The 24,748-nt window shown below is 45.5% G+C and overlaps 2 protein-coding genes across 12 annotated transcripts; both read right to left on the bottom strand.

Annotated features, from left to right (window-relative positions):
• Window positions 1-8,546: 8,546 nt before the first annotated feature.
• LOC125517256 (endo-1,3;1,4-beta-D-glucanase) lies at window positions 8,547-11,531 on the bottom strand. The gene is made up of 7 exons (XM_048682437.2): window positions 11,276-11,531; window positions 11,144-11,165; window positions 10,466-10,592; window positions 9,795-9,885; window positions 9,617-9,706; window positions 9,433-9,533; window positions 8,547-8,918 (listed from the first exon to the last, which is right to left on the bottom strand). Exons 1-7 carry the CDS (start codon window positions 11,424-11,426, stop codon window positions 8,778-8,780), a joined length of 723 nt encoding a protein of 240 aa, XP_048538394.1. The 5' UTR covers window positions 11,427-11,531; the 3' UTR covers window positions 8,547-8,777.
• Window positions 11,532-17,217: 5,686 nt separating this feature from the next.
• LOC125527412 (endo-1,3;1,4-beta-D-glucanase) lies at window positions 17,218-24,200 on the bottom strand. 11 transcript variants are annotated; one of them, XR_015603582.1, is made up of 10 exons: window positions 23,910-24,199; window positions 23,800-23,821; window positions 23,132-23,258; window positions 22,636-22,726; window positions 22,459-22,548; window positions 22,259-22,362; window positions 20,118-21,531; window positions 19,862-19,947; window positions 19,529-19,632; window positions 17,688-19,203 (listed from the first exon to the last, which is right to left on the bottom strand). XR_015603582.1 is itself a non-coding variant. In XM_048691919.2 (7 exons), the coding sequence occupies exons 1-7, from the start codon at window positions 24,058-24,060 to the stop codon at window positions 17,371-17,373; spliced, it is 726 nt and encodes a 241-aa protein (XP_048547876.2). In that variant the 5' UTR covers window positions 24,061-24,200; the 3' UTR covers window positions 17,218-17,370. The 11 variants fall into 11 exon arrangements, 1 of the variants encoding a protein (XP_048547876.2); XR_015603585.1 differs by lacking the exon at window positions 19,529-19,632 and having other exon boundaries at window positions 19,862-20,027; window positions 20,118-20,184; window positions 20,269-21,531; XR_015603588.1 differs by lacking the exon at window positions 19,529-19,632 and having other exon boundaries at window positions 19,862-20,027; window positions 20,118-20,214; window positions 21,114-21,531.
• Window positions 24,201-24,748: the final 548 nt, after the last annotated feature.

Below are 24,748 nucleotides of genomic sequence, written 5' to 3'. Positions count from 1 at the left end.
TTATCATGATATAAGGAAATAAAATAATAACATTATTATTGTCTCTAGGGCATATTTCCTTCACTGTCACCTAGCGGTGCATCAAGAACATAATTCTTCTATGCAGCAATAAGGATAAACCTCAGATCACGGATCCAATCCGCATCATTGCTACTAACATCTTTCAACTTAGTTTTTCTCTAGGAACATATCAAAATAAACATAGGGAAGCAACAACACGAGCTATTGATCTACAACATAGATATGCTAATACTACCAGGACTAAGTTCATGATAAATTTAAGTTCAATTAATCATATTACTTAAGAACTCTCACTTAAAAAGACATCCCTCTAATCTTCTAAGTGATCACGTGATCCAAATCAACTAAACCATAACCGATCATCACGTGAAATGGAGTAGCTTTCAATGGTGAACATCAATATGTTGATCATATCTACCATATGATTCACGCTCGACCTTTCGGTCTCAGTGTTCCGAGGCCATATCTGCATATGCTAGGCTCGTCAAGTTTAACCTGAGTATTCTGCATGTGCAAAACTGGCTTGCACCCGTTGTAGATGGACGTAGAGCTTATCACACCCGATCATCACGTGGTGTCTGGGCACGACGAACTTTGGCAACGGTGCATACTCAAGGAGAACACTTTTATCTTGAAATTTAGTGAGAGATCATCTTATAATACTACCGTCAATCAAAGCAAGATAAGATGCATAAAAGATAAACATCACATGCAATCAATATAAGTGATATGATATGGCCATCATCATCTTGTGCTTATGATCTCCATCTCCGAAGTACCGTCATGATCACCATCGTCACCAGCGCGACACCTTGATCACCATCGTAGCATCGTTGTCGTCTCGCCAATCTTATGCTTCCACGACTATCGCTACCGCTTAGTGATAAAGTAAAGCATTACAGCGCAATTGCATTGCATACAATAAAGCGACAACCATATGGCTCCTGCCAGTTGCCGATAACTCGGTTACAAAACATGATCATCTCATACAATAAAATTTAGCATCATGTCTTGACCATATCACATCACAACATGCCCTGCAAAAACAAGTTAGGCGTCCTCTACTTTGTTGTTGCAAGTTTTATGTGACTGCTACAGGCTTTAGCAAGAACCGTTCTTACCTACGCATCAAAACCACAACGATAGTTTGTCAAGTTGGTGCTGTTTTAACCTTCGCAAGGACCGGGCGTAGCCACACTTGGTTCAATTAAAGTTGGAGAAACTGACACCCGCCAGCCACCTGTGTGCAAAGCACGTCGGTAGAACCAGTCTCGCGTAAGCGTACGCGTAATGTCGGTCCGGGCCGCTTCATCCAACAATACCGCCGAACCAAAGTATGACATGCTGGTAAGCAGTATGACTTATATCGCCCACAACTCACTTCTGTTCTACTCGTGCACAACATCAACGCATAAAACCTAGGCCCGGATGCCACTTTTGGAGAACGTAGTAATTTCAAAAAAATTCCTACACACACGCAAGATCATGGTGATGCATAGCAACGAGAGGGAAGAGTGTTGTCCACGTACCCTCGTAGACCGAAAGTGGAAGCGTTAGCACAACGCGGTTGATGTAGTCGTACGTCTTCACGTCTCGACCGATCAAGCACTGAAACTACGACACCTCCGAGTTCTAGCACACGTTCAGCTCGATGACGATCCCAGGACTCTGATCCAGCAGAATGTCGGGGAAGAGTTCTGTCGGCACGACGGCGTGGTGACGATCTTGATGTTCTACTGTCGCAGGGCTTCGCCTAAGCACCACTACAATATTATCGAGGATTATGGTGGAGGGGGCACCGCACACGGCTAAGAGATCAATGATCCATTGTTGTGTCCATGGGATGCCCCCCTGCCCCTGTATATAAAGGAGCAAGGGGGGAGGCGGCCGGCCTAGGAGGAGGGCGCACCAAGGGGGGAGTCCTACTCCCACCGGGAGTAGGACTCCTCCTTTTCTTGTTGGAGTAGGAGAGAAGGAAAGAGGAGGAGAGGAAGAAGGAAAAGGGGGCTGCACCCCTTGTCCAATTCGGACCAGAGGGGGGCCGCGCGCCTCCTTCCTTTTGGCCTCTCTCCTCTATTCCTGTATGGCCCAATAAGGCCCATATACTCCCCGGCGAATTCTCGTAACTCTCCGGTACTCCGATAAATACCCGAATCACTCGAAACCTTTGCGATATCCGAATATAGTCGTCCAATATATTGATCTTTACGTCTCGACCATTTCAAGACTCCTCGTCATGTCCCCGATCTCATCCGGGACTCCGAACTCCTTCGGTACATCAAAACTCATAAACTCATAATATAAATGTCATCGAAACTTTAAGCGTGCGGACCCTACGGGTTTGAGAACAATGTAGACATGACCGAGACACGTCTCCGGTCAATAACCAATAGCGGAACCTGGATGCTCATATTGGCTCCCACATATTCTACGAAGATCTTTATCGGTCAAACCGCATAACAACATACGTTGTTCCCTTTGTCATCGGTATGTTACTTGCCTGAGATTCGATCGTCGGTATCTTAATACCTAGTTCAATCTCGTTACCGGCAAGTCTCTTTACTCGTTCCGTAATACATCATCTCGCAACTAACTCATTAGTTGCATTGCTTGCAAGGCTTAAGTGATGTGCATTACCGAGAGGGCCCAGAGATACCTCTCCGACAATCGAAGTGACAAATCCTAATCTCGAAATACGCCAACCCAACATGTATCTTTGGAGACACCTGTAGAGCACCTTTAGAATCACCCAGTTACGTTGTGACGTTTGGTAGCACACATAGTGTTCCTCCGGTAAACGAGAGTTGCATAATCTCATAGTCATAGGAACATGTATAAGTCATGAAGAAAGCAATAGCAACATACTAAACGATCGAGTGCTAAGCTAACATAATGGGTCAAGTCAATCAAATCATTCTCCTAATGATGTGATCCCGTTAATCAAATGACAACTCATGTCTATGGCTAGGAAACATAACCATCTTTGATCAACGAGCTAGTCAAGTAGAGGCATACTAGTGGCGTTTAGTTTGTCTATGTATTCACACAATTATTATGTTTCCGGATAATACAATTCTAGCATGAATAATAAACATTTATCATGAAATAAGGAAATAAATAATAACTTTATTATTGCCTCTAGGACATATTTCCTTCAGAGTAATGCACTGCTATAGGATCCTGGAGCAAAGTAAATATATGTACGATCTTCAATCTTGCAGGCACATAATGTGTTGATTTTGTTTCTCAAGAGTTGTGTAGGTCATCGTAGGAACATCTGGCTTCAGGCTTTCAACTCTTGACCTCAAACCATTTTCTTTAGTAACTAATCTGCAAATAAATCGACATGGAACTAAGCTGAGAGAAAAATAAGACTGAATTTTGCTTATAAAATCAAACCACATAGGCGCTCACCAAAGGGTGAATATATCAATTCTGATTTCTATTTACTAAAATCGGATCTAATTCAGATGCATCTCACTTGCAGGCATGTTAGACCCAATACCTGTATACTAATCTGAAGAGGATCGTGCAAATTAGGATTAACCATGATGGTTTGGACAAGGGGCTTACATCCCAGATTGCCAGAGTACTATTGGTGCTGGTACGAATTGGCCATGATTTGGCTTCTCTGCTATCAGACCAGGACGTCGGAGTCCGTTGGGAAGCAGAGGAGTACCGACGGCACCCGCACCTAAGCACCAGAAATCTCATATTTGGTCATCACAAACTCTTGTACGTTGACATATACTACTAATGTCATCTTAGTTGATTATTCCTGCACCAAAAGAGCTCCTAAAAAAAGGTGCTGAACCAAAACTGGGCTGGGTTCCATATTGATATCATACATCTCCGTATTATTTATTGGCTCACAGATCCTCGATAAACTCCTTCCCTACAGACATGTGCTCCTTATAGTGTGGTAGGACATAATATTCCCCCACTTCCCCGCCACTGCTGCCATTGGCAAACACATAAAGAGCAAGTCAAGAAGACATAATTTAACTAAACTATTCAGATAGCATAGCTTTAATCTATAGATGATTCAGCTCACTTCTTCCCATACCTACTCCACTAGAAGCAAACTGAGGATGACTTGCTCACAAGATCCATACCAAAGCTCATGTGTTCAAAAGCAAATGGACAACCAATACCTGCATTAAGATGCACTAAAGTTTATATACTGTCCGAAAGGAGCTACCAACTTCATAAATGGTAGTAAATACTTACGACCAAGACTTAAATAGTCCATCCAATGATCAATAAGAACATAAATCAACATTGCATGAATATAAGAGTAAGAATGGCAATAAATTGGCATTATAATGCTTTTAAGGAGCTCACATTCTTTCTTTCTGTGGGTAAAACTTGTATTACTCATCTTTCAGCATCATTACAAATAGCAGTGCAATGATGAACCCAACCAAACTACGGTTGTTCTTTCTATCCAGCAAGTTTGCTAAGTATTGAATAACCTGATTCTGAGTTCGTTTTATATGAGTACGATACAATTTTGACAATTTCGACGATTCCCTGGAAGAGTTTTGGTGAAGGAAAAAATTGTTCACTTCCCATCATTTGGGCAAGTGAGAATATTAAAAGAAAGTGAGAATATTAAAAGAAACTGTAGCCTCCACAGAATAGAAAATAATTCTCTAGTCTCCACAGAATATAAATACATTTCTAGCCTCCTGAAAGATAAACTATATAGCAAGAGTATAATTAAACTACTTTCCATCACCATGCATAAATGTTGATTTTTTTGGTGGAAAAAAGATGGGATATAAACAATGCTAATATACACATGACGTATTAATTCATCCAATTTTTGTACGATGCTGCTATTTAACCATCAATGCTTGTGAAAAAAATGTAGAACACCTACTGAATTGTACACATACCAAGGTCGGACACCAAAGTATTGGACATGGAAGTAGTTCCGGAACAGGAATCATGATTCAGGAAAGAAGATAACAAATATATGAGCTTGTATATGCGTTCTTTTCCTCGTCTGTGAAAGCACTACACCATCATAGAAGTGCGTTGCCGCAGTGCTAATGCTCTGCAACTGTTGCTCCTCACCACATCACTCCGCATCCGAATAAGGCGTTTCCTAACTGGTTGTGCGCGCAACGCCAATCACAACCGCTGCTCCAACATATGGATCCGGGCCCTTTGCATGTGCATGCCCCTCTGCCTTTCTTTTCTTTCCTATAGACTGACACATGCATGGCTATAGTACACCTGCATGGCTATAGTACACCTGCATGCCTAGGTTGTTTTTCCTCTCTTCAAAAACTTTGTTACTTTTAGTTGTCTTTTAACAGTTTAATCAAAATTTGTTTTTCAAACTTTATATATATTTGAACTCCTGACACCAAGTTATTCAATTTTTGAACATATTTTTTAACTGGAATTGAAATATGATTTTTTTAGAAGATTATCAGTGTTTTCAGTGAGGAACTTTGCTTGGCATAGTGAAGAACTTCTCATTTTCATTTGCAAAGTGATAAATAAACTGGACCAGGAGCTGAGGAACTTTATAAATAGGTTTTCTGCACTTTATTCGAAATATTAAAGAACTTCTCTAGAAAATGTATCTGGAACCGAAGAACTTTATGAACAACTTGTCTGAACTTTGATGAAATGTTTATGAAACTTTTTTAGAAATATATTAATATTGGACTTGTTTCGTAGAGCTAGCCGTGAGAAACTCAAATACATAAACGAATTCAAATTTGCATAGTTTATTTAGAAGTTATGGTGACATATTAACTTTGCTAGCAAATATGGTGAAGTAGCCCATCACCGATGCCTTGTGTACCTTGTGTCAGATTTCTAGTATAGGACCTATTGATGTTGACATGCATGCATGGGACCAGCTGCATGTTGATTTGACGTCTAGGATGGATGGGTGGATCAGATATACGTTGCGCGCGCAATGAGCTGGTAAAAATCCGCTTCCCTCCGCATCCTCCCAGCTCTACTTCTTCTCGTCAGAACTGTAAGAAAATCGGAAAGTTAATAATTAATAATCAACCAGATGGGAACAGGAAGTGGAGTGGGGAGGAAGATGTCGCTGGCAAGGAGAAGGACGGACCCGGTGAGGGGTCGAAGCAGGAGGATCGGAGAGCGGCAACAGAGGCCGAAATGAGCGGCGCCGACGGAGACCGAGTTGAGCGGCGACGGCGGGGGAGTGGAGGCAACCCGCGATGGCATTGGACACCGAGACCACCCAGCACGCTGTGAATCCTCCTGCCGCAGAACAGCCCGCCGTGAAACTGTCGATGTTGATCGAAGCAGCCATTCGCTGGTGGAGGTGCAGCTGAGGAGTGGGGTGGCGCTGCTGGTGGAGAAGTGGTCGTCGGGAGGGCGTTCGGTGAGGGAACCCAAGGATGGAGCGGTGGGAGGGTGGGGCGACAGGGAGGGCGCAGGTCGTAGGCGGCAGTTGGGCGGCGCTGCCCGGTGAAGTGGCAACGTTCGGTGGTGAAGCAGCCCCGGGGTAGGCGAGGGGCGTGCTCAGCGGGTGGCGCCGGAGCCTGGTGGATTGGCGGGCGGCGGAGGCCCGCCCGTCCTGGCGTCCGTTGGGGGGCGCCTGGAGGAGCAGGCGAAAAAGATCGTGGTGTGGGCGTGGTGTCAGGAGCGGTTTGGTTGTTTTTTTTTATTCCGAAACGTCCGGTATGATTAGCGATGGCGCGGGTGTGGCTTAATTGTTGCGTGGCTTGTTGCCTTAAACATGGAGATAATTTAGACCCTTGGATATCTCAGATAGACGGCTATTGTTATTTGGATCTGCGCCTCTCTTTTTTTATATATTGGTAGTAGATAAGAGATTAAAAACAATGTACAAGAAGCCTCGAAATGGATGCGAACATCCACTCTCGGCCACATCCAATTACAACCAACGCCAGTGTACTCTAAACCTACTCTCTCACAAAACATGTCAAACCACCAACTCCTACTCCTGTCGTCCTTCACTCCTGAACTTCCCGCACAATGGCACCCACCAGCTCGAGGGTGGTCTTCTGTTGACTTGTTCTATTAAACACGCGCGTGTTTCTTTGCTTCCACAACGCCCAAACTACCGCGAAGACGAATGTGTCGAACCCATGCTTGTTCTCCCTAGTGAAAGCCCTCCTGGCATCCAGCCATCAGTCCATAAGCGTGCCGTCCACCTCTGGCCTCCTGATGCTCATGTTCAAAGCATTGAAACCTTCGTGCCCCACTTCCCATGTGTACACGCATTGGATCAAGATGTGCTGGGCATTATCCTCCTCTTGAAGGCAAGTGTAGCAGACCGACAACTGATCTTGTAACCCATGTTTAGCTCCCCGATCCGAGGTCTAGATGCGATGTTGGACCGCCAACCAAACAAAAATCTTGCACTTGAGAAGTGCCCAACTTCTACATATACATGTGGCGAAAGGAACTCGCTGGGCCCCGAAGCACAGGCAGTGGTATGTCGAGCGGGCAGTATACAACCCAGAGGGGCCGGCCGGCCAAGAGAAGCAGTCAGCCCTGCTCGGACCTCGCTGGACAATGCTTATCGCCAAGTTTAAATGCACAAGTTGCATATGGCCGACAAAAGTGAGCTCTCCCATCACGTCTTGAGCCATCTTCCACTGTCCAGGCCCTCGCTGACAATACGCCTGTTCTTAGTGTGAGTGTCCACTAGTGCATGGATCAAAGGAGCTATATCACCCGCCGCCAATCCATGTATCCATGTATCCATCTATCCCTCCAAAACAGGACTTTGGTACCATCCCCTACTTTAATCTTGATCAGACTATCGAAGACCGCGCGAGCACCTCTGCCCTCGTTCATAGCTAGCCCCTACGGCGGCCTCTCCGGGTCCGTCCTCTTCAACGACTCCCACCTTACTCTGAGTGCGAGGCCATGCAACTTCAAGTCACGCACCCCAAGACCACCCACCACGTCAACTTATAGACAATACTCCAGGCCACCAAGCACTGACCTCCGTTTACTTTCTCTTTGCCTGCCCAAAAGAACGCACACATCCACTGCTCAATCTCTTCCAACACCTAAACAGGTGCCTCCGCTATCATCATGTGGTGAATAGGTTTCTCTGCAATCACGGACTTAACTAGAACGAGCCGTCCCGAACGTTGTAGCAGACCTCTTTGCCAAGCCGGGGCACATTTCTTCGCTTGATCCAATAAAGGTTGCCACTCAACACGTCTAAGTTGGCGAATGGCTACTCGGAGACCCAGATACTTGCAAGGAAAGCTGCCAATATTGCATTGCAGCAATGTGACAACACGGTTCCTGTCCGACTCATCGCCATGTATCAAAACCGTCGAGGATTTCTGATAATTCACCCTAAGGCCCGAGGCCTCTCCAAACAGTTGGAGACCAGTTGCCTTACCGGAGGTGTTGGAGATGATGGCAGCGGCCTGAGGCTTTGGAGTGGGCAGAGCCAATCATTTTATAATAACGAAAAATGAGAGAGCAATAATCACCACAAAAATTACATAAGGACAAACAGACAAGTGGGCCAACTCTCAAAACTACGAAATCGCATTTTATTCAGTGCAATAATATTATAGTAATGTGTTCAGTACAAGCAGAGACCGCTATGAGCAAGCACACAATGTATACTAGCACATGACATACACCTGCACGACCATTGATACAGGCCCTATAGCTAAGACAATAGCATAAACCCTGGATGTTTGCATGATGATTGGTGAAGAGTGACACTGGCTTATTACAAAAAAAATACCGCTAATTCAGGTTCAATTTAGGTTCTTGTTAAACCAGTCAATCATGTCTGACAGGGCTTCCTCGGCGCTCTTCACAGCACCTGCATCTTCATTTTTGTATCTCACAGCCCATCCATGAGAAACCCCAGGGAAAATCTTGACAAAGTGAGCAATCTGTAGGTCATAAAAGGCCATATCAGGATGAAAGATTTTGAGCTCCGGTTCTGCAACAATGTCGTACCGATAATGTGTGTCTCCAATTTACTGACATTCTACTGTACTTTCTGGTTGCTTTTTATCAATCTTCCTTTTTTTTTCTTATGATACTACACTTTCTGGTGAATATATGGTAATACCTTCTTACTTCCAAGAAACTGGTCATTCACATGGATAATAACTAGTACTATAAAATGCTGCTAGGTCCAGTGACTCGTAAAGTAAAATATTGCGTGTAAAGGCTAGTTTGCCCTTAATTAAGGGATGATTGATAGCTCCTCTGATGTCAAAGCTAATTAAGATTGGGAGGAAGTAGCAACACATTATGCTGGAACAGTCAAACAGTATACTAATCAGATATGGCTTGGCACCGGGGCAGTTTCAAATTTAGTTTAACCTCAGTAATATTACGTATTCCATAACTTGCCAACATCATAAGTTGACTTGAAGGTTGCTCGAAATGAGAACTTACCCCTGTGTTAGAGGATAGAACCTGCTCGAACTGTTTGACCAATTCTGGTGGGGATGTTTTGTCATTTTCAGCTCCAAGTACAGCGATGGGGCATTTCACCTCTGAAATATAGCACATGTCATAGTGTAAGAATCTGAAGCCTTTCAAATGGAACAATGTTAAATTCTCAAGGTAGAGATCTTACCTTTGATATCGTCAACAGTAACAGCAGAAGGGTGCGACATAACAGCTGCCTGGATCTCATTAGCTTTCGCTAACTCTGCAACTACCTTTGCTGATATATGGGGAGAAGAAGCAGAATGCTTAGCAGGTTAAACCTTAGAATTTTGGGTTCAGATGTAACAAAACAAAATAGTGCTTACCACCCCAGCAATAACCTGCAGCCCCAACAGTAGACACTCCTTGTTCTTTTAGAGCAGCAATAACAGGTTTTGCCTCTTCAAATGCTTTTCCCTGTATAAAGGAACAGTTCATTCGTTTATTAGATAGATTAAAAACCATAATGCCGCATCACCTTCAGCTAGAAGTAACTTCAGAAATGGATAAATCAACTCCATTGTCAAAAAATAAGTGTGTCTTCACCCTCAGGCGACACAGGGGCAACAACCCTTAGACCACCACCCCTCCCCCCTCCCTTGTTGCCTCATCCTGCCGCCGCTGGGTTGGAGGGGGGATTCCATTCTTAGGAGGCGAGGAGACTCAAACCCATATCACGCTTAGTAGGGCGTATCCACATTGGTGGAAGAGAAGGTGAACAATCAGTCAATATTCTACATATATTCTTGCAAAGTCATATCAAGCTGACATATACATGTTGTTAGATTTGGACCTATTGGTTTTATCATCACATCCCACCCTTGGTTACCTTAGTTAACACTGTCTGAATCAAAGTACCAAGGCCAGCAATCTCATGCAATGGAAACTGGAAAGCTCCCGAAACATATACGTTAAACATAAACTAAGGCAAGTGACCTGAACATTTACAAGAAAAAATAAAAGGAACAGGGTTTAAGGGAATCAGAAGACAACAAACCAGAGGATGTTCCTTGATCCACACTTGTATTGGTCTGTCAGCGTTTTCAGGTACAAATGGATCCCCATGTAAGAAATCTGGCACCACAACAAAATATCCCGACGAAGCAACTTTATCGGCTATCTTCCTTCATGAGGAAAGAAACTGCATCAGAAATTCATAGGCGACACTCGTTGGTTGCGATAAAGTAAAGTAGAGGGCATAGTCCGTCATAAAACAGAAGGCCACTAAAACCTATTCAAAAAATATATTTTTTTGCGGGAAAAAAAACTATTCAAAAAATTAACAGCCCGCCTAAAATTCCAGCCATAAATTGTGTGGACATTACAATAGTACATTCTCCCAAAGTACTCCATCTGTTTCTTTTTACTCTAAGTATAAAATTTGTTTGAAGTCAAACTACATAAAGTTTGACCAGATTTATCTTAAAAATATCAACACTTGCAATACAAAAGTTATATAGTGTGAAAATTAATTTCATGATGCATCATATTGTGAAGGTTGATATATTTTTCTTATATAGTTGAAGTTTGACTTTACAAAGTTTGACTTCATACAAATTTATATGAGACTAAAAGGAAATGGAGGGAGTATGTGTGAATACTGAATACTGACTCTACAGATATCAGTGCGAAACAGAAGTCGCGATATCAGGAAGCACAGCACAGAAACGTATACCTCAGAATCGGCGCTTCAAACCCTGCAAACAGAAGAGAGGGAGTGCTGTTAACCGATCGTGTCTAGCATCCCCAGCAGAGAAGCATTTGGGTCAACGAGTAGGTAAGGGTTCTGGTCGAGGGCGGGGTTTACCGAAGATGTCGGAGATGAGGACGACGGCGGCCTTGGACTCTCGGACGCCGGCGACGTACGCCGCGATCCCGCCGAGGCTGTCGACGACCCTGCCCTCCCCGCCGGCGGGGTTGAGCGTCGGCGGGTCTGCGCAGCACTGCGGGCTAGCCATCCTGCCGAGGCTGCTTGTGGCTGCTGGTGCGACGGCAGCGCAGCGACCGGAGGACAGCGGAACGCTTTGGCTGCGACTTGTTTTGAAGAAGAAGGTTGGAGGCTTCTGGTTGGGCCTCTGTTTACTTATCGAGGCCGCGCACCAGGCCGGCAGGGTGACCTCAGTGCTTGTTTTTTTTTTTTTGGAGTGGTTGGGCGACCCTCACTGCTGACCCACACTGATTACGTTTGTTGCTTTGCTTCCTGGGGAGGTGACCATAGGTGAATGTGATGTTTTAGTCTAACTGTCTAAGACCTCTTTGCAAAACATCACCCTCATCACCTAGAACTTGCAGGAATGTGATGTTTTGGTTCAATGCAAATCATGACGCGACAATTGGCGCCACGTTGGCTAGCTGGTCAACAGTGCACATTTGCGGTACCCCCCCGCTATTTTTTGTAATCAACAACGGATTTTGATTGCTTTGTGTGATGATTTGTGTAGGAGGCCACTGGACATCGACTCTGCTCGAAAGATGTGGGAGAGAAATAAGTACAGTATGGGTGAATTATCCGAGTTCTCCATGTTCTCGTACAAGGTACATATGGCATCTTCCTGGCCTTGTTTTGGGTGCTGCTGCCTCGCTCATCTTCCCGTCACGAACCTTGCTCTAGCCATAAATTCGAGCCAATGCCATGCAGGAGCAATCTATTAGTGCTCGTCCGAAGTGACCTTGGGCAACGCCAGTGACTTTAGTCCCATCTTGGATACGGGAGGAGACTAGTACCTCCTTATAAAAAAGAGTGCCACACTCCCTTCAGGCCGGTCTTTTGGGATGTTGTGGGCTCTCTGCTTGTAGTGGAGTGTTTGATATACACCGAAAACGTCCGAACGTATGTCGATAGACCGGGAGCTGGGCCTGGGTTGCTAACATCCGAGTTCTCCATGTTCTCGTGGAAGGTACATATGACCTCTCCCTGGCCTTGTTTTGGGTGCCGCTGCCTCCCCCGTTTCCAACACTCTTCTTCCCGTCACGAACCTCGCTCTAGCCACAAATTCGAGCCTAAAGAAAATGCCATGCAGGAGCAATCTATTAGTGATCGCCCAAAGTTTAATGCTACTCCCTCCGTTCTTTGGAAAGTGTACTTCCAGCTTTGTTGGAATGTTAAACTTTTTTATGTTTGATCGTATTTATATAACAATACACCAAAAATTATGCTATCAAATTAGTAGCATTAGATTCGGGATAGAATATATTTCCATCATATATCTAATTGGTTTCACAAATATTGATATTTTTTACATAAACTCGATTAAATTTTAAAATAGTTTGACTCTTCAATAAAGTAGGAACTACACTTTTTAAAGGACCAAGGGAGTAGACAGAAGGAGCCCAACTTTTTCTTAACATGAGTCCAACTTAATTGCCCAAAGATAAGTACGGTGTCAGGAGGACCCAAAGCTCGCGCCATGCTGCCATGGACAAACGAAACAATCCAGGTGCTTCGTCCATGACCGAGACGCACTGCAGGCAAACACGTCGGAGACTTCAGCCGGGGAGGACGCGCCGGCGGTGCTGCAGCTGCACCCGGAGGTGCGGTCAGGGCTGGACAACCGGTTCCACTGTGGGAGGAGGTGACCGTGCGCATGGCCGCGGCGGGGTACGGCGGCCGGAGCGTGACGCGGTGCAAGGATATGTGGGAGAACATCAACAAGTACTTCTGCAAGGCCAAGGAGAGCGGCAAGAAGCGCCCTGCGCACGCCAAGACCTGCCCCTACTTCGTCAAGCTCGATCACCTCTACTTCCACCCCGGCCGTGGCTCCGGCGCCGGTGCCGCCTCCTCCTCTGCCGCCGGCAACACCAACAGCAAAACAAATGCCAATGGCAATGCCATAGCGAGCGCCGACGACACGGGCAACAAGGCAAGCGTGGAGCTACTGGACGTGGTGGTCAAGTACGACACCGACACGCACTACGGCGCCCCGCCGGGGTTCCCGACCGACGGCGTCCGTGGCGGCAATGCAGGCCGGGAAGGCACCAAAGACGACGGCAAGGCCGTCGACATGGGCAGGGCTCGGGTAGAGCAGGCAACGACCATGAGGACGAGGTGGCCCGGAGCCACGGGCAAAACGACGACCACGATCATTAGATCGAGGAGCTTAATTAACTACTAGGCCTACATGGTTAAAGCATCTCTGTCAGACCCCTTAAAACGCGAAACTATAAAATAATCGTCAGTTTACAGTTTTAGACGAAAAAAGCGACCCGAATAAAACCCGTAAATGACTCTGACCCATAAATAAAATTAAGGAGCACGAAAAACATCCTTACCAAACTCGCGAAAATAAGGATTTTGAAGGCAACCCGAGGGTACCCTATATTACGCGAAAGATCGTTGGCGTGAATCCAACTGCAATGGAAACCTTCATGAGCGCTCCCGTCCGCCCGTCCATGGCCACCGATCACCCACCCTGGCCGCCGCGCCTGCCGGCCGTCCAGTGGCGTAGCTAGGGGGTGGCCAGGGTGGTCCATGGACCACCCTGAAATTTCCCCATAGCTTGTATATAGTGTAGTAAAAAAATTCTTTAAAAATAAATAAACTTATGTAAATATTTTTATTGATGGACCACCCTGATTTATTGGGCTGGCTACGCCACTGCGGCCGTCCGCCCAGGCCGCCGCGCTCGACGGAGGAACTAGCTAGCTAGCTTCTGGACTGATTCGGCTTCGTGTGCTGTATTTAGTCGCCGACGGTTTCCTATTTGGTCGCTTCGAGCTAGCTTGGCCGCTTTGTGCGCTGTTCGCCGATTTTATAGGAGCGAGTTAGCTGATCATGAACACGAGCGAGAGAAAGAAAAAGACATGAGAAAAAATATATGTGAATATTCAGTTTTACAGTTTAAGTTTATAAGGTATGTCCGGCTACAACTCAAATCGACTCTTAAAATGTGTTTTTCGTGAACTGAAATTGATGTTTTCAGTTCCGCGATTTAAAGGGTGTATTAGAGATGCTCCTAGGTAGCTAGAAGGGATCGACCCGTCCGACGTCGGAGAAAATTTGCCGTTGCTTCTGCTTGTTGAAAGCTCAGCCATCTACGTCCCATTCGAAGCTCGTCACAATGTATACGTGCGTACGTACGTATGTGGCACCTACGGATGTGGCCTGCGGAGCTAGTCGGGCATAGCTTCGTACTTGAACGCGAAAAAAAAGGCATCCGCTGTTGATTACAAAAAACGGCGGGGGTTATCCACAAAAGTGCAATATTGACTGGCTTAGCCGGCGTGGCACCAATTGTCGCGTCCTGACTGGATTTGGACCAAAACATTACATTCCCTGCAAGTTCTAGATGGTGGGGTGAGGTTTTGCAAATTTTGGACTAAAACATCACTTTTCCGGCAAGTTCTAAGACATGTGGTGCCACTACCTCTTCCTGGGGCAGTAGCGACCGCCGGCGCCAGCCATAAAGAAATGGGAAACGCTGAAATCAACCGACGCCAGTTGACTCAACTGTTTGCCATGTGCCTTCACCCTATCTCCAATCGAAGCGAGCACAACCACATGTTCCGCCGATCCCATTTCTCCAGCCTCTCCATTCCTGTCGTGGGTGTTCTCCTACCCTCCTTGAGCCGGCCATGGATCCCCTATTTTCCTACCTATTGATTCTGTCATGGATGTGTTTCCCCTCGACGCATCTAGATCGACGACATCCAAGTGCACCCCAACGAAAAGTGAGGAAAAAATTGTTCCCATGGCTTTGATCTTGTTGCTGCAAAATCACCATGGCCCTGTTGCCGGAGGTCGTGCTACAAGCCCTGGGCAGCGGAGCTGCGACCACAAACACCGACCAACGGCAGGATTCGTGATCATCGACTGCAACATAGATGATGTTGCGGTGGCAACGACTACAACATGCAACATGGATGATGTTGTGGTGAGGACTCCAGTGATGGTGATGGAACAGTAGGTACGCAACATCGTCCACGTTGCAATTGGTCGCCGCAACATGACTCATATTGCAATGGATGATAAAAAGGCCCACGTAACAAAACTATTGTGCGGACAATCCTTCCTCGCCTGATATGTGCAGAATGCACGGCTGCACTTCCATCCCATGCATCAACGGCTTGATTTCGCATGTCGGGCACGTATCGGCCAAAAAGTGTCGTTTGTATAGTAGGACTCCCCACGTGATGCAATGTCACACAAGCCAAATGTGACCGCAACATGGCGTGTTTTGCAATGGGTGCCCACAACATGGTCCGTTTTGTGATCATCCTATGGATGTCTCTGACAGATCAAACTGCTGCCAACCCAATCGATCTGATCAGCCGGATGACGCATAAGTCCGCGTCTCTAAAATTATATTAGAATCTTTACCTAATAATAAAGCACATATTGCTTCTAGCGGTACATCATTAAAATTGCCCCCAAAGTTAATATTACCCACCAGTGCCACCTATAAGTGACAAAAAACGTTTTGCAGGGAATCCCAGCCTGGGCCGGCCCAAGCATAGGGACCTACTATACTGCGCCCCACGCGCTGGAGAATACACTACACGCCCGTTTGCGCCGGCCCATGTGCGGGCATCTATTTTTTTAGTTTCATTTTTTTATTTTTCTATTCCGTTTTTGTTTTTCTCTACTTTAAATAATTTGGAACTTAAAAAACTTTTCAAATTTAAAAAACTGAGAATTTTGAAATAATTTGTTCAAGATAACATAAAATGTTTGTGAATTCAAAAAATGCTTGGAATTTTTCTAAAAATGTTTGCATATTCAAAAAAATGTTCATAAAATCAAAAAAAGTCCATGATTTTGAAAAAAAAGATGTTGTATTAAAAATCCGTGCCGCTTCACTAGACTTTCCTGAACCATCCATTTGATCCCCAGGATCGTGCAAAAGTTTCCAAAATCCAATGCAGAACCAAGCAGTATTAATGAAATTGAACAAAATGTTTGCTAATACAAAAAATGTTAATGCATTTTTTAAATGTCCTAAAATTTTGAAAACAGTTCGTGAATTACAAAAGAGTTTATTGATTCATAAAATGTTTGTTGATTCAGAAAATCTTCATGCATTTCGAAAAATATTTGTGAGTTTCAAAAAAATCCATCAATTTCGCAAAAATTGTTCGTCTATTCTAGAATTGTTCGCCGGTTCAAAAGAAAATGCTTAAAAACCGTTCACGATTTAAAAAAAATATTCACAATTTTAAAAAGAATGTTTGTAAATAGTAAAAAAAAATTCAATTTTTTTAAAAATGGTCCCAATTTTTTAAAAATGTTCACAAGTAATCGAAGGTGTGTAGTTAAACAGTAATGCTTCTGAGTCTTTGTGACTATATACCTGCGTGAACTTTGAAGAATTAACTGTCAGGGTGGATCGGAATATTATAGTATATTTTAGAAAAAATGTTTCTTAAAATTCAGAATAATTCTTTGAATTACCAAGTTTTTTGACAACCACGATATTTTTTTTGAAAATGTGAACATTGCTTCAATTTGTGAATGTGAATAAATTAAAAAAAACATTTTCTTGCATTTGTGAACAAATCTTCAAAATCATGCATTGAGATTTGAACAAAATGTGGTCATTGTAATTGAAGATTATGATTTTTTTTCTCCCGTTGCAACGCACGGGCACTTTTTCTAGTAAGGAATAAACCGGGTTGTTACGTTCTGTCCTTTCATCCCGAACACCAAACAAAAAAAAATAACCAGGGAAGTGCCAGCTCACAAAACTGCAAATACCACATTTTATTTGAGTGCAGTAGTTCAATGTTCAGCACAAGCAGACCCCCGATACGAACAATCGCACATACCAGCAGACCTGCGGCAGACAAAGATGCATGCCCTATAGGCTATATAGCTAAGACCATAACAGAAACCGTGGGTGCTCGCGTGATGACTCCTGAAGAGTGACACTGGCTTATTACAGAAGGATGGCCGCTAATTCATTAGGTTTACTTGAGGTTCTTGTTAAACCAGTCAACCATGTCCGCCAGGGCTTCCTCGGCGCTCTTCACAGCAGCTGCGTCTTCGCTTTTGTATCTCACGGTCCATCCATGAGAAACCCCAGGGAAGATCTTGACAAAGTGAGCAATCTGTAGGTCCATAAGAAATCATATCAGGAATTCAGGATGGAAGATCTTGAGCTCCAGTTCTCAAACAATAATGTGTCTCCAATTTATGCACATTCTACTGTACTTTGTGAAAAAATTCAGAGATTATTACACCTTTTTCCTTTTATTTATCATGATATTTATAATACTAGTGAATATTACCGAAAAAGGCTTTCGCCCCACTTTATACATAAAGCAAAGATCATCAACACAACGGTACAAACTCACGCCACCACACACGCACACACCCAAGGCAGGATACATAGGCGCTGAGCGCAACACCACCACCCCTATCTACGAAGAGATGAAGCCGCATACGACCAACCATGAACTCCAAGGCGGCGCCTTCAGAAAGGATACGACACTGGAGCGACGCCGCCGCCACCCGACCAGAGGGTCAGAGTTTCCCCTGGAGTAACACAACGGGCAATGAGAGCCGCGACGACGCCTTCAAGAAGGGAACGAGCTTCGCCATTGCCGGTCCGTCCGAGAATAGAACAGGTTTTCACCCCGGCCAACACTCACCGCCACCGAACGCCACACCCCGGCCACCACGTCGCCCACACGGCCATGGCAGCCGGGCAGCACCAAGCCACGGGCTCTGCCCATGAGCACCGCGCTACCACCACCAAGGCCACTGCCCCGGCATCCAAGACCAAGACACCACCTCACCCGAGACTCGTCGCTACTCAACCAAAGAGATGAGCGGAAAGGTCCGGCCTTTCAAACCCCTGAGCGACCCCAGCGTCGAGACCCAATAGGCCGGCCACTACAGGCCACCATCGCCCGTCCTGCAGCACCGGGCGCGAGACGAGCTCGATCTTGCCGCCGGGCACAAGACGAGCTCGGTCCCGCGGCACCGGGCGCAAGACGAGCTCGATCTTGCCGCCAGGCGCAAGACGAGCTCGGTCCCGCGGCACCGGGCGTGAGACGAGCGATGGTCGATAGCTGGGAGCGGGCCAGCCCTTCGATGCAAGCAGAGCCCGGACAACGAGGAGGTGAAGCAAAGGTCGAAACGACCTGACTGCAGACGAGCCGACGCCGCGGCTAGAGCCGCCGGCCACCGTGTAGCCGCCGCGCCACCGGGAGGCCACCACCCCCGGACCTCCTCGCGCCGCCGCCCACGGCCGGAGCTACAGCCACGCCCGGCCGCTGCCCCAACCCGCGCCGTCTATCGAAAATGTCGCGTCAGATCCGGCCGGCACGCCCCCACCTCCACCAGCTCCACCCACCTCCGACCCCGACCGAGAGGAGAGGGAGGCCGAGCCAGAGCACGTAGAGAAGGGATCCACCAGATCCGCCCGCAGCAGCCCGTGGCCAGATCCGAACCACCGCCGCCACCACGGGCACGCAGCCGCCACGCGGCCACCGTCGCCCACCATGCCGCCGCTCGCACGCCGCCGCCGGGAGCCACCACCGCCGCACCACCGAGCCCCACGAACGCCCGGCGCCACCACCAGACCAAGCCGCCCCGCACCGGCCAACCCCGCGCGGCGGAGAAAGGGGCCCCGCCGCCAGCCACCGCGAGGGGCTTTGCCCCAGCGGCTGCGGGCGGCGGCGAGGGCGGGGGAGGGTGGGGAGGGGAAGAGGAGGAGGGAAGCCGCGCCGCCGCTCGAGTCGCCCGCCGGGGGGACGACGCGGGGGCTGTTTCTTTCCTTCCCCAACGTTAAGGCCCTGGCATGTTGTCTTCACTAGTGAATATTAGATAGAATACCTTCTTACTTTCAAGAAACAAGATGCAAAGATGGATAATAACACTAGCTTGTGACTATAAAATGCTATGGTTGCCCAGGGGATCATAAAGTAAAAGCCGTGAAGGCTGGATGGCTCTTAATTGCAAAATGTCTGATGTATTACAACCATAATAGTATACTGAACCGCTCTAACATCAAAAGGCAAATTATGTACTCCCTCCGTCTCATAATATAAGATGGAAGGAAATAGAAAGATGTAATGCCGGAACAACCAGACAGCATTCGGGTCAGATGCAGCTTCGCACCAGGGCAGTTCGAGCATCCTTCATCCTTCTCGTGTGTCGCAAGCAACAAGTTTGCCACGCCGCCATCGGACTCGGCGTCGCGGCCACCGTCAACTAGTTCGCCACTGACATGAATTGACTTGGTGTGTAAATATTCTTATGTGCATGGTTTGAATGCTTGGTTTGCACGTGCCCTTTGCGCCATCGACGCAACGGGTCATCTAGTATGTTTCAACAAATGATATGCCAGGCAATCCATGCCGAGCTTAATTAGATGAGTAGATCAACCATACCCAGAGCAGAGCAGATAATTATAGGAACATCTTGAAAATGCAGGTACCAGGAGGAACTGACCAGCAGGGGCAGGGAATCTTGACGATGTAGAACGGTAGGTAAGATTTGAGTGCCATCTTCACCAACCGTAACAGTCATCTACCGATCTTATTTGGTTGCCCCATGCCCAAGTAAAAAAATAAACAGAAAAACAGGGCTTAATTAGTTTTGCCTTCAGATCCACCTGCTGTTAAAAGGAAAAATTGCTGCTGCTTATCAAGTGGTCGATCATACACCAACAGATAATTATCAAAAGGAAAACTGTTTTGACCCGGACCAGATTTCGCTAAGTGTCCGAGAGACCAAGGCTGCTCTTGTGCACCTCTTTTTCTCCCCTTGCACACCTGGGTGATGGAGTAGTCAACGAGGGCGTGCTATCAGACAAAGAGAATTGGTAAATACGAGTACAAGTTAAAGAGTATATGTACCTTCTTCCTTTAAAAAACAAACTAACTTTCAGGTGCACAATAGCAGTTGCTTACGTATCTGAAATGCCAAGTGTAGAAGCTCCTAAGGTACATAGCGTTATTACTAATATTGTCAGGTACTGAACAGAAATATTGAACTACCGAAAGATTAGAATGTCATCTCATGCAGTTATTGTAAAAAAAATGCTCATTATGCCATTTTTCAGGTCTGGATCAGAAGTTTTTTCAATGATTTCTATAGAGTTGACTGATGTCAATGTTTGAAACAGAGTACTTAGTTAGGCTAGGAAGACTGTGACATGAAAGCTGTATAGATTTCCACAAAAAACTTCAGAAAAAACAGAAAAAAGTTACCCAGGAAACTTAAATAAAAAAGGATAATCTCAAGAAACAAAAAATGAACTATGTGCCTGTACCCACATTCCAGGATTGTTAGGACTGTTGAGCTGGTATGAATCCCCATGCAGGGAATCTAGCACTATATATCAAAGTAACCAGACAAAGCAACCTTGTCCGCTATCTTCCTCCATCAGATAGACATTTAGCATTACTGGCAATCCCATGAGGATAGCGCTAGCTTAAGATAAATAAACTTCCATAAAGAGAAAAGAGCATAGAAGCACAGTTCTAGACCATTGCCGATCTAATTTTCCAGCATTGAGATTAATGAGCTCAGCATTTCTTCATCATGTTGAAAATTTACTTTATGCATTCCATTCTTTTGCTGATATGTATGCAAGCAAATGCAAATGTCCTATTATGTTAAACAAATATGAAGGTTTGAAGCAGACAAGGGGAGCCAAATCTGAACTGAAAACTACAAACAGACTACAAACACAGATTACCATTCTGTAATTCCAGCTCCCTTTCCTTCTCATAAGAAATATGTTTCATCAACACCATCTACTACGTGGCTGTATGGCTGTCAGGATGGTCACCGTTTCTACATGCAGACTCGTCGGCTTTATCAGTGTTAAGCTATTGCTACACCATTGACAAAATTAAGTAACTGCTCCATGTTGAAGGAGATGCAAAGGAAATAACATGCAAATGCAACCATTTCAGAATGGTAACTCTCACGAGAAGATAAATTCACAGTGTATCTCAGTTTCGGCACATCGAACGCTGCAAAGATAAAATGGTTCTCGATAAAATGTCTGACAGGGCTTCCTCAGCACTCTTCACAGCACCTGCGTCTTCACTTTTGTATCTCACAGTCCATCCATGAGAAACCCCAGGGAAAATCTTGACAAAGTGAGCAATCTGTAGGTTCATAAAAGACCATATCAGGATGAGGACGGATGAAAGATTTTGAGCTCCAGTTCTGCAACAATATCGTACCGATAATGTGTGTCTCCAATTTACCTACTTTCTACTGTACTTTCTGGTTGCTTTTTCTCAATCTGTAACATCTACTCCCTCCGTTCCAAATTACTCGTCGCAGAAATGAATGTATCTAGAACTAAAATACATCTAGATACATCCATACCTGCGACAAGTAATTCGGAACGGAGGGAGTATTTCCTAATTCTTCATGATACTACACTTTCGGGTGAATATAAAGATAATACCTTCTTACTTCGAAGAAACTAGTCATTCACATGGATAATAACTAGTACTATAAAATGCTGGTAAGTCCAGTGACTCATAAAGTACTCCTTCCGTTCCAAACTACTCGTCGTGGTTTTAGTACAAATTTGAACTAAAACCACGACGAGTAATTTGGAACGGAGGGAGTAAAATATTGCATAAAGCTAGTTGGCCCTTATTTAAAAGAAAAGATGATTGTCCGCTCCTCTGATGTCAAAAGCTAATTAGAATGGGAGGAAGTAGCAACACATTATGCTGGAACAGTCAAACAGTATACTAATCAGATACAGCTTGGCACTGAGCCATTTTCAAATTTGACAACTTAGTTATATCACATATTCCATACCTAGATAACATCATAGTTGATTTGAAGAACTGGTTGCCCGAAATGAGAACTTACCCCAGAGTTAGAAGAGGATAGAACCTGCTCGAACTGCTTGACCAATTCTGGTGGGGATGTTTTGTCAGTTTCAGCTCCAAGTATAGCGATGGGGCATTTCACCTCTGAAATATAGCACATGTCATAGAGTAAGAATCTGAAGCCTTTCAAATGGAACAATGTTAAGTATGTATCTTGAATTCTCGAGGAAGATATCTTACCTTCGATATCGTCAACAGTAACAAAAGAAGGGTGTGACATAACAGCTGCCTGTATCTCATTAGCTTTCGCTAACTCTGCAACTCCCTTTGCTGATATGTAAGGAAAAGAAGCATAATGCTTAGCAGGTTAAACCTTATAATTTGGGTTCAGATGTAATAAAACAAAACTGTGCTTACCACCCCAACAATAACCTGCAGCCCCAACAGTAGATACTCCTTGTTCTTTTAGAGCAGCAATAACAGGTTTTGCCTCTTCAAATGCTTTTCCCTGTATAAAGGAACAATTCATTCGTTTATACTCCCTCTGTCCGGAAATACTTGCCAGAGAACTAACTTCAGAAACAGGCAAATCAACTCTATTTAAAAAAAATAAGTGTGTCTTCACCCTCAGGCAACAGCTACACAGGGGCCTACATATATTCTTACAAATTCATAGCATGCTTTCATATACATGTTGTTAGGTTTGGATATTGGTTTTACCATCACTTCTCACCCTTGGTTACTTAGTTAACAGTGTGTGAATCAAAGTACCAAGGCCAGCAACCTCATGCGATGGAAACTGGAAAGCTTTTGGAACATATACCTTAATAAACATAAACTAAAGCAAAGGTGACCTGAACATTTACAAGAAAATAAAAGGAACAAGGTTTGCGGGAATCAGGAGACAACAAACCGGAGCATGTTCTTTTAACCACACTTGTATCGGCCTGTCAGCGTTTTCAGGTACATATGGATCCCCACGTAAGAAATCTGGCACCACAACAAAATATCCAGACGAAGCAACTTTATCGGTTATCTTCCTTCATGGGGAAAGAAACTACATCAGAACTCCATCATAGCTAACACTTGTTGGTTGTGACAAACTAAAGTAGAGGTCATAGTTCATCATAAAACAAAAAGTCCACTAAGAGCTCTTCAAGGTTTAATAGCCAGGCCAAAATCTCAGCCATAAAATCTCACCAAGAATTACTCCTTATTAGACGAAGGCCTCCGAGGACTAAAATTGCCAAGTTCTGAACAATATGCATGACACAAAAACGGCAGCGGGAAAGCAATACCATCACAACTCACTATTACGGCGTGATGAACAGAGCCTACAGACATGTCGTTGCTAAACCAAAAGATTTACTGCCCCCGTTCCTAAACATAAGTCTTTGTAGAGATTTCACTACGGATCACATACGGATGTATATAGATGCATTTTAGAGTGTAGATTCACTCATTTCGCTCCGTATGTACGTAGTTCACAGAGGAATTTCTACAAAGACTTATATTTAGAAACGGAGGAGGGAGTAGGTGCAAAACAGAGGTCGTAATGTCAGAGAGCACAAAAGTGTGTACCTCAGATTCGGTGCTTCAAACCCTGCAAGGGGAAGACGCGAAGCGCTGTTATGACATAAGAGAATTCGGGTTATGAGAAGACAAGGGTTCCTGTCAAGGACGGGGTTTACCGAAGATATCGGAGACGAGGATGACAGCGGCCTTGGACTCTCGGGCGCCGGCGACGTACGCCGTGATCCCGCCGAAGCTGTCGACGAACCTGCCCTCCCCGCCGGCGGGGTCGAGCGTCGGCGGGTCCGCGCAGCACTGCGGGCTAGCCATCCTGCCGAGGCTGCTGCTGGTGCCTGGTGGTTGGGGTTGGGAACCAGGCCAGCCGAGAGCCGACGGAGGTGACTGCGGGGTGTTTATGTTTCGAATCTGTTCGTGGAGAGGTTGGAGGCTTTTTTGGTTGGGCCTTTCCTTTGTTTTGTTTTTTGTTTTTTTACGGGTGGGCCTTTCATTTGTTTGCTCCAGGCAGGTGGTGACGGGTGACCTCACTGCTGACCCAATACTGATTTCGTCTGTAGCTTTGCTTCATGTGGCGGTAGCGACCGGCGAGGGCAGTGCCGCCGGCGCCAGCCATAGAGAAATGGGAAACGGCTGGGAACAACCGACGGAAAACATCTCACGCGCCGGCTTCCTCCTATGTTGCCACGTGCCCCCTGAACCCCGCACACCCCTATCCGTTTCACCTTATCGCCAACCGAAGCGAGCACAACCACATGTTCCCCCGATCCCATTTCTCCTACCAGGGGTCCTCTTCTCCTACCTTCTTTGAGCCGGCCATGGATCCTTTACTTTCGAGTAAATTGCAAAAAACCATCACATTTGGGGACGCTAAAACAGAAAGCCATCAGGTTTCGTAATTTTTTCAAAAAACCACCACGTTTGCGCTGATAGTTTTCAAAAAAAAAACGCTGATTGAACGGTTTGGCGCGTCTGAGTGAAAAACTGACCGGTTGGGCCCGCT

The sequence above is a fragment of the Triticum urartu genome, chromosome 1A (genome assembly GCF_056163025.1).
Source record: "Triticum urartu cultivar PI428250 chromosome 1A, HENAU_Tu73, whole genome shotgun sequence".
Taxonomy (NCBI): domain Eukaryota; kingdom Viridiplantae; phylum Streptophyta; class Magnoliopsida; order Poales; family Poaceae; genus Triticum; species Triticum urartu.
Note: the sequence above shows the minus strand (reverse complement) of the source record. Positions and strands in the feature narration are given on the sequence as shown.

Bases quoted from the DNA above. Each gene is read 5' to 3' on its own strand.
- LOC125517256 (XM_048682437.2), bottom strand. From the start codon at position 11,426: ATGGCTAGCCCGCAGTGCTGCGCAGACCCGCCGACGCTCAACCCCGCC. The intron at 9,886-10,465 runs GTTTGTTGTCTT...TCCTTTATACAG, and splicing joins GGATCAAGGAACATCCTCTG to GGAAAAGCATTTGAAGAGGC. The intron at 9,534-9,616 runs GTAAGATCTCTA...GCTATATTTCAG, and splicing joins TACTGTTGACGATATCAAAG to AGGTGAAATGCCCCATCGCT.
- LOC125527412 (XM_048691919.2), bottom strand. From the start codon at position 24,060: ATGGCTAGCCCGCAGTGCTGCGCGGACCCGCCGACGCTCGACCCCGCC. The intron at 22,727-23,131 runs GTTTGTTGTCTC...TCCTTTATACAG, and splicing joins GGTTAAAAGAACATGCTCCG to GGAAAAGCATTTGAAGAGGC. The intron at 22,549-22,635 runs GTAAGCACAGTT...CTTACATATCAG, and splicing joins TGCAGGTTATTGTTGGGGTG to CAAAGGGAGTTGCAGAGTTA.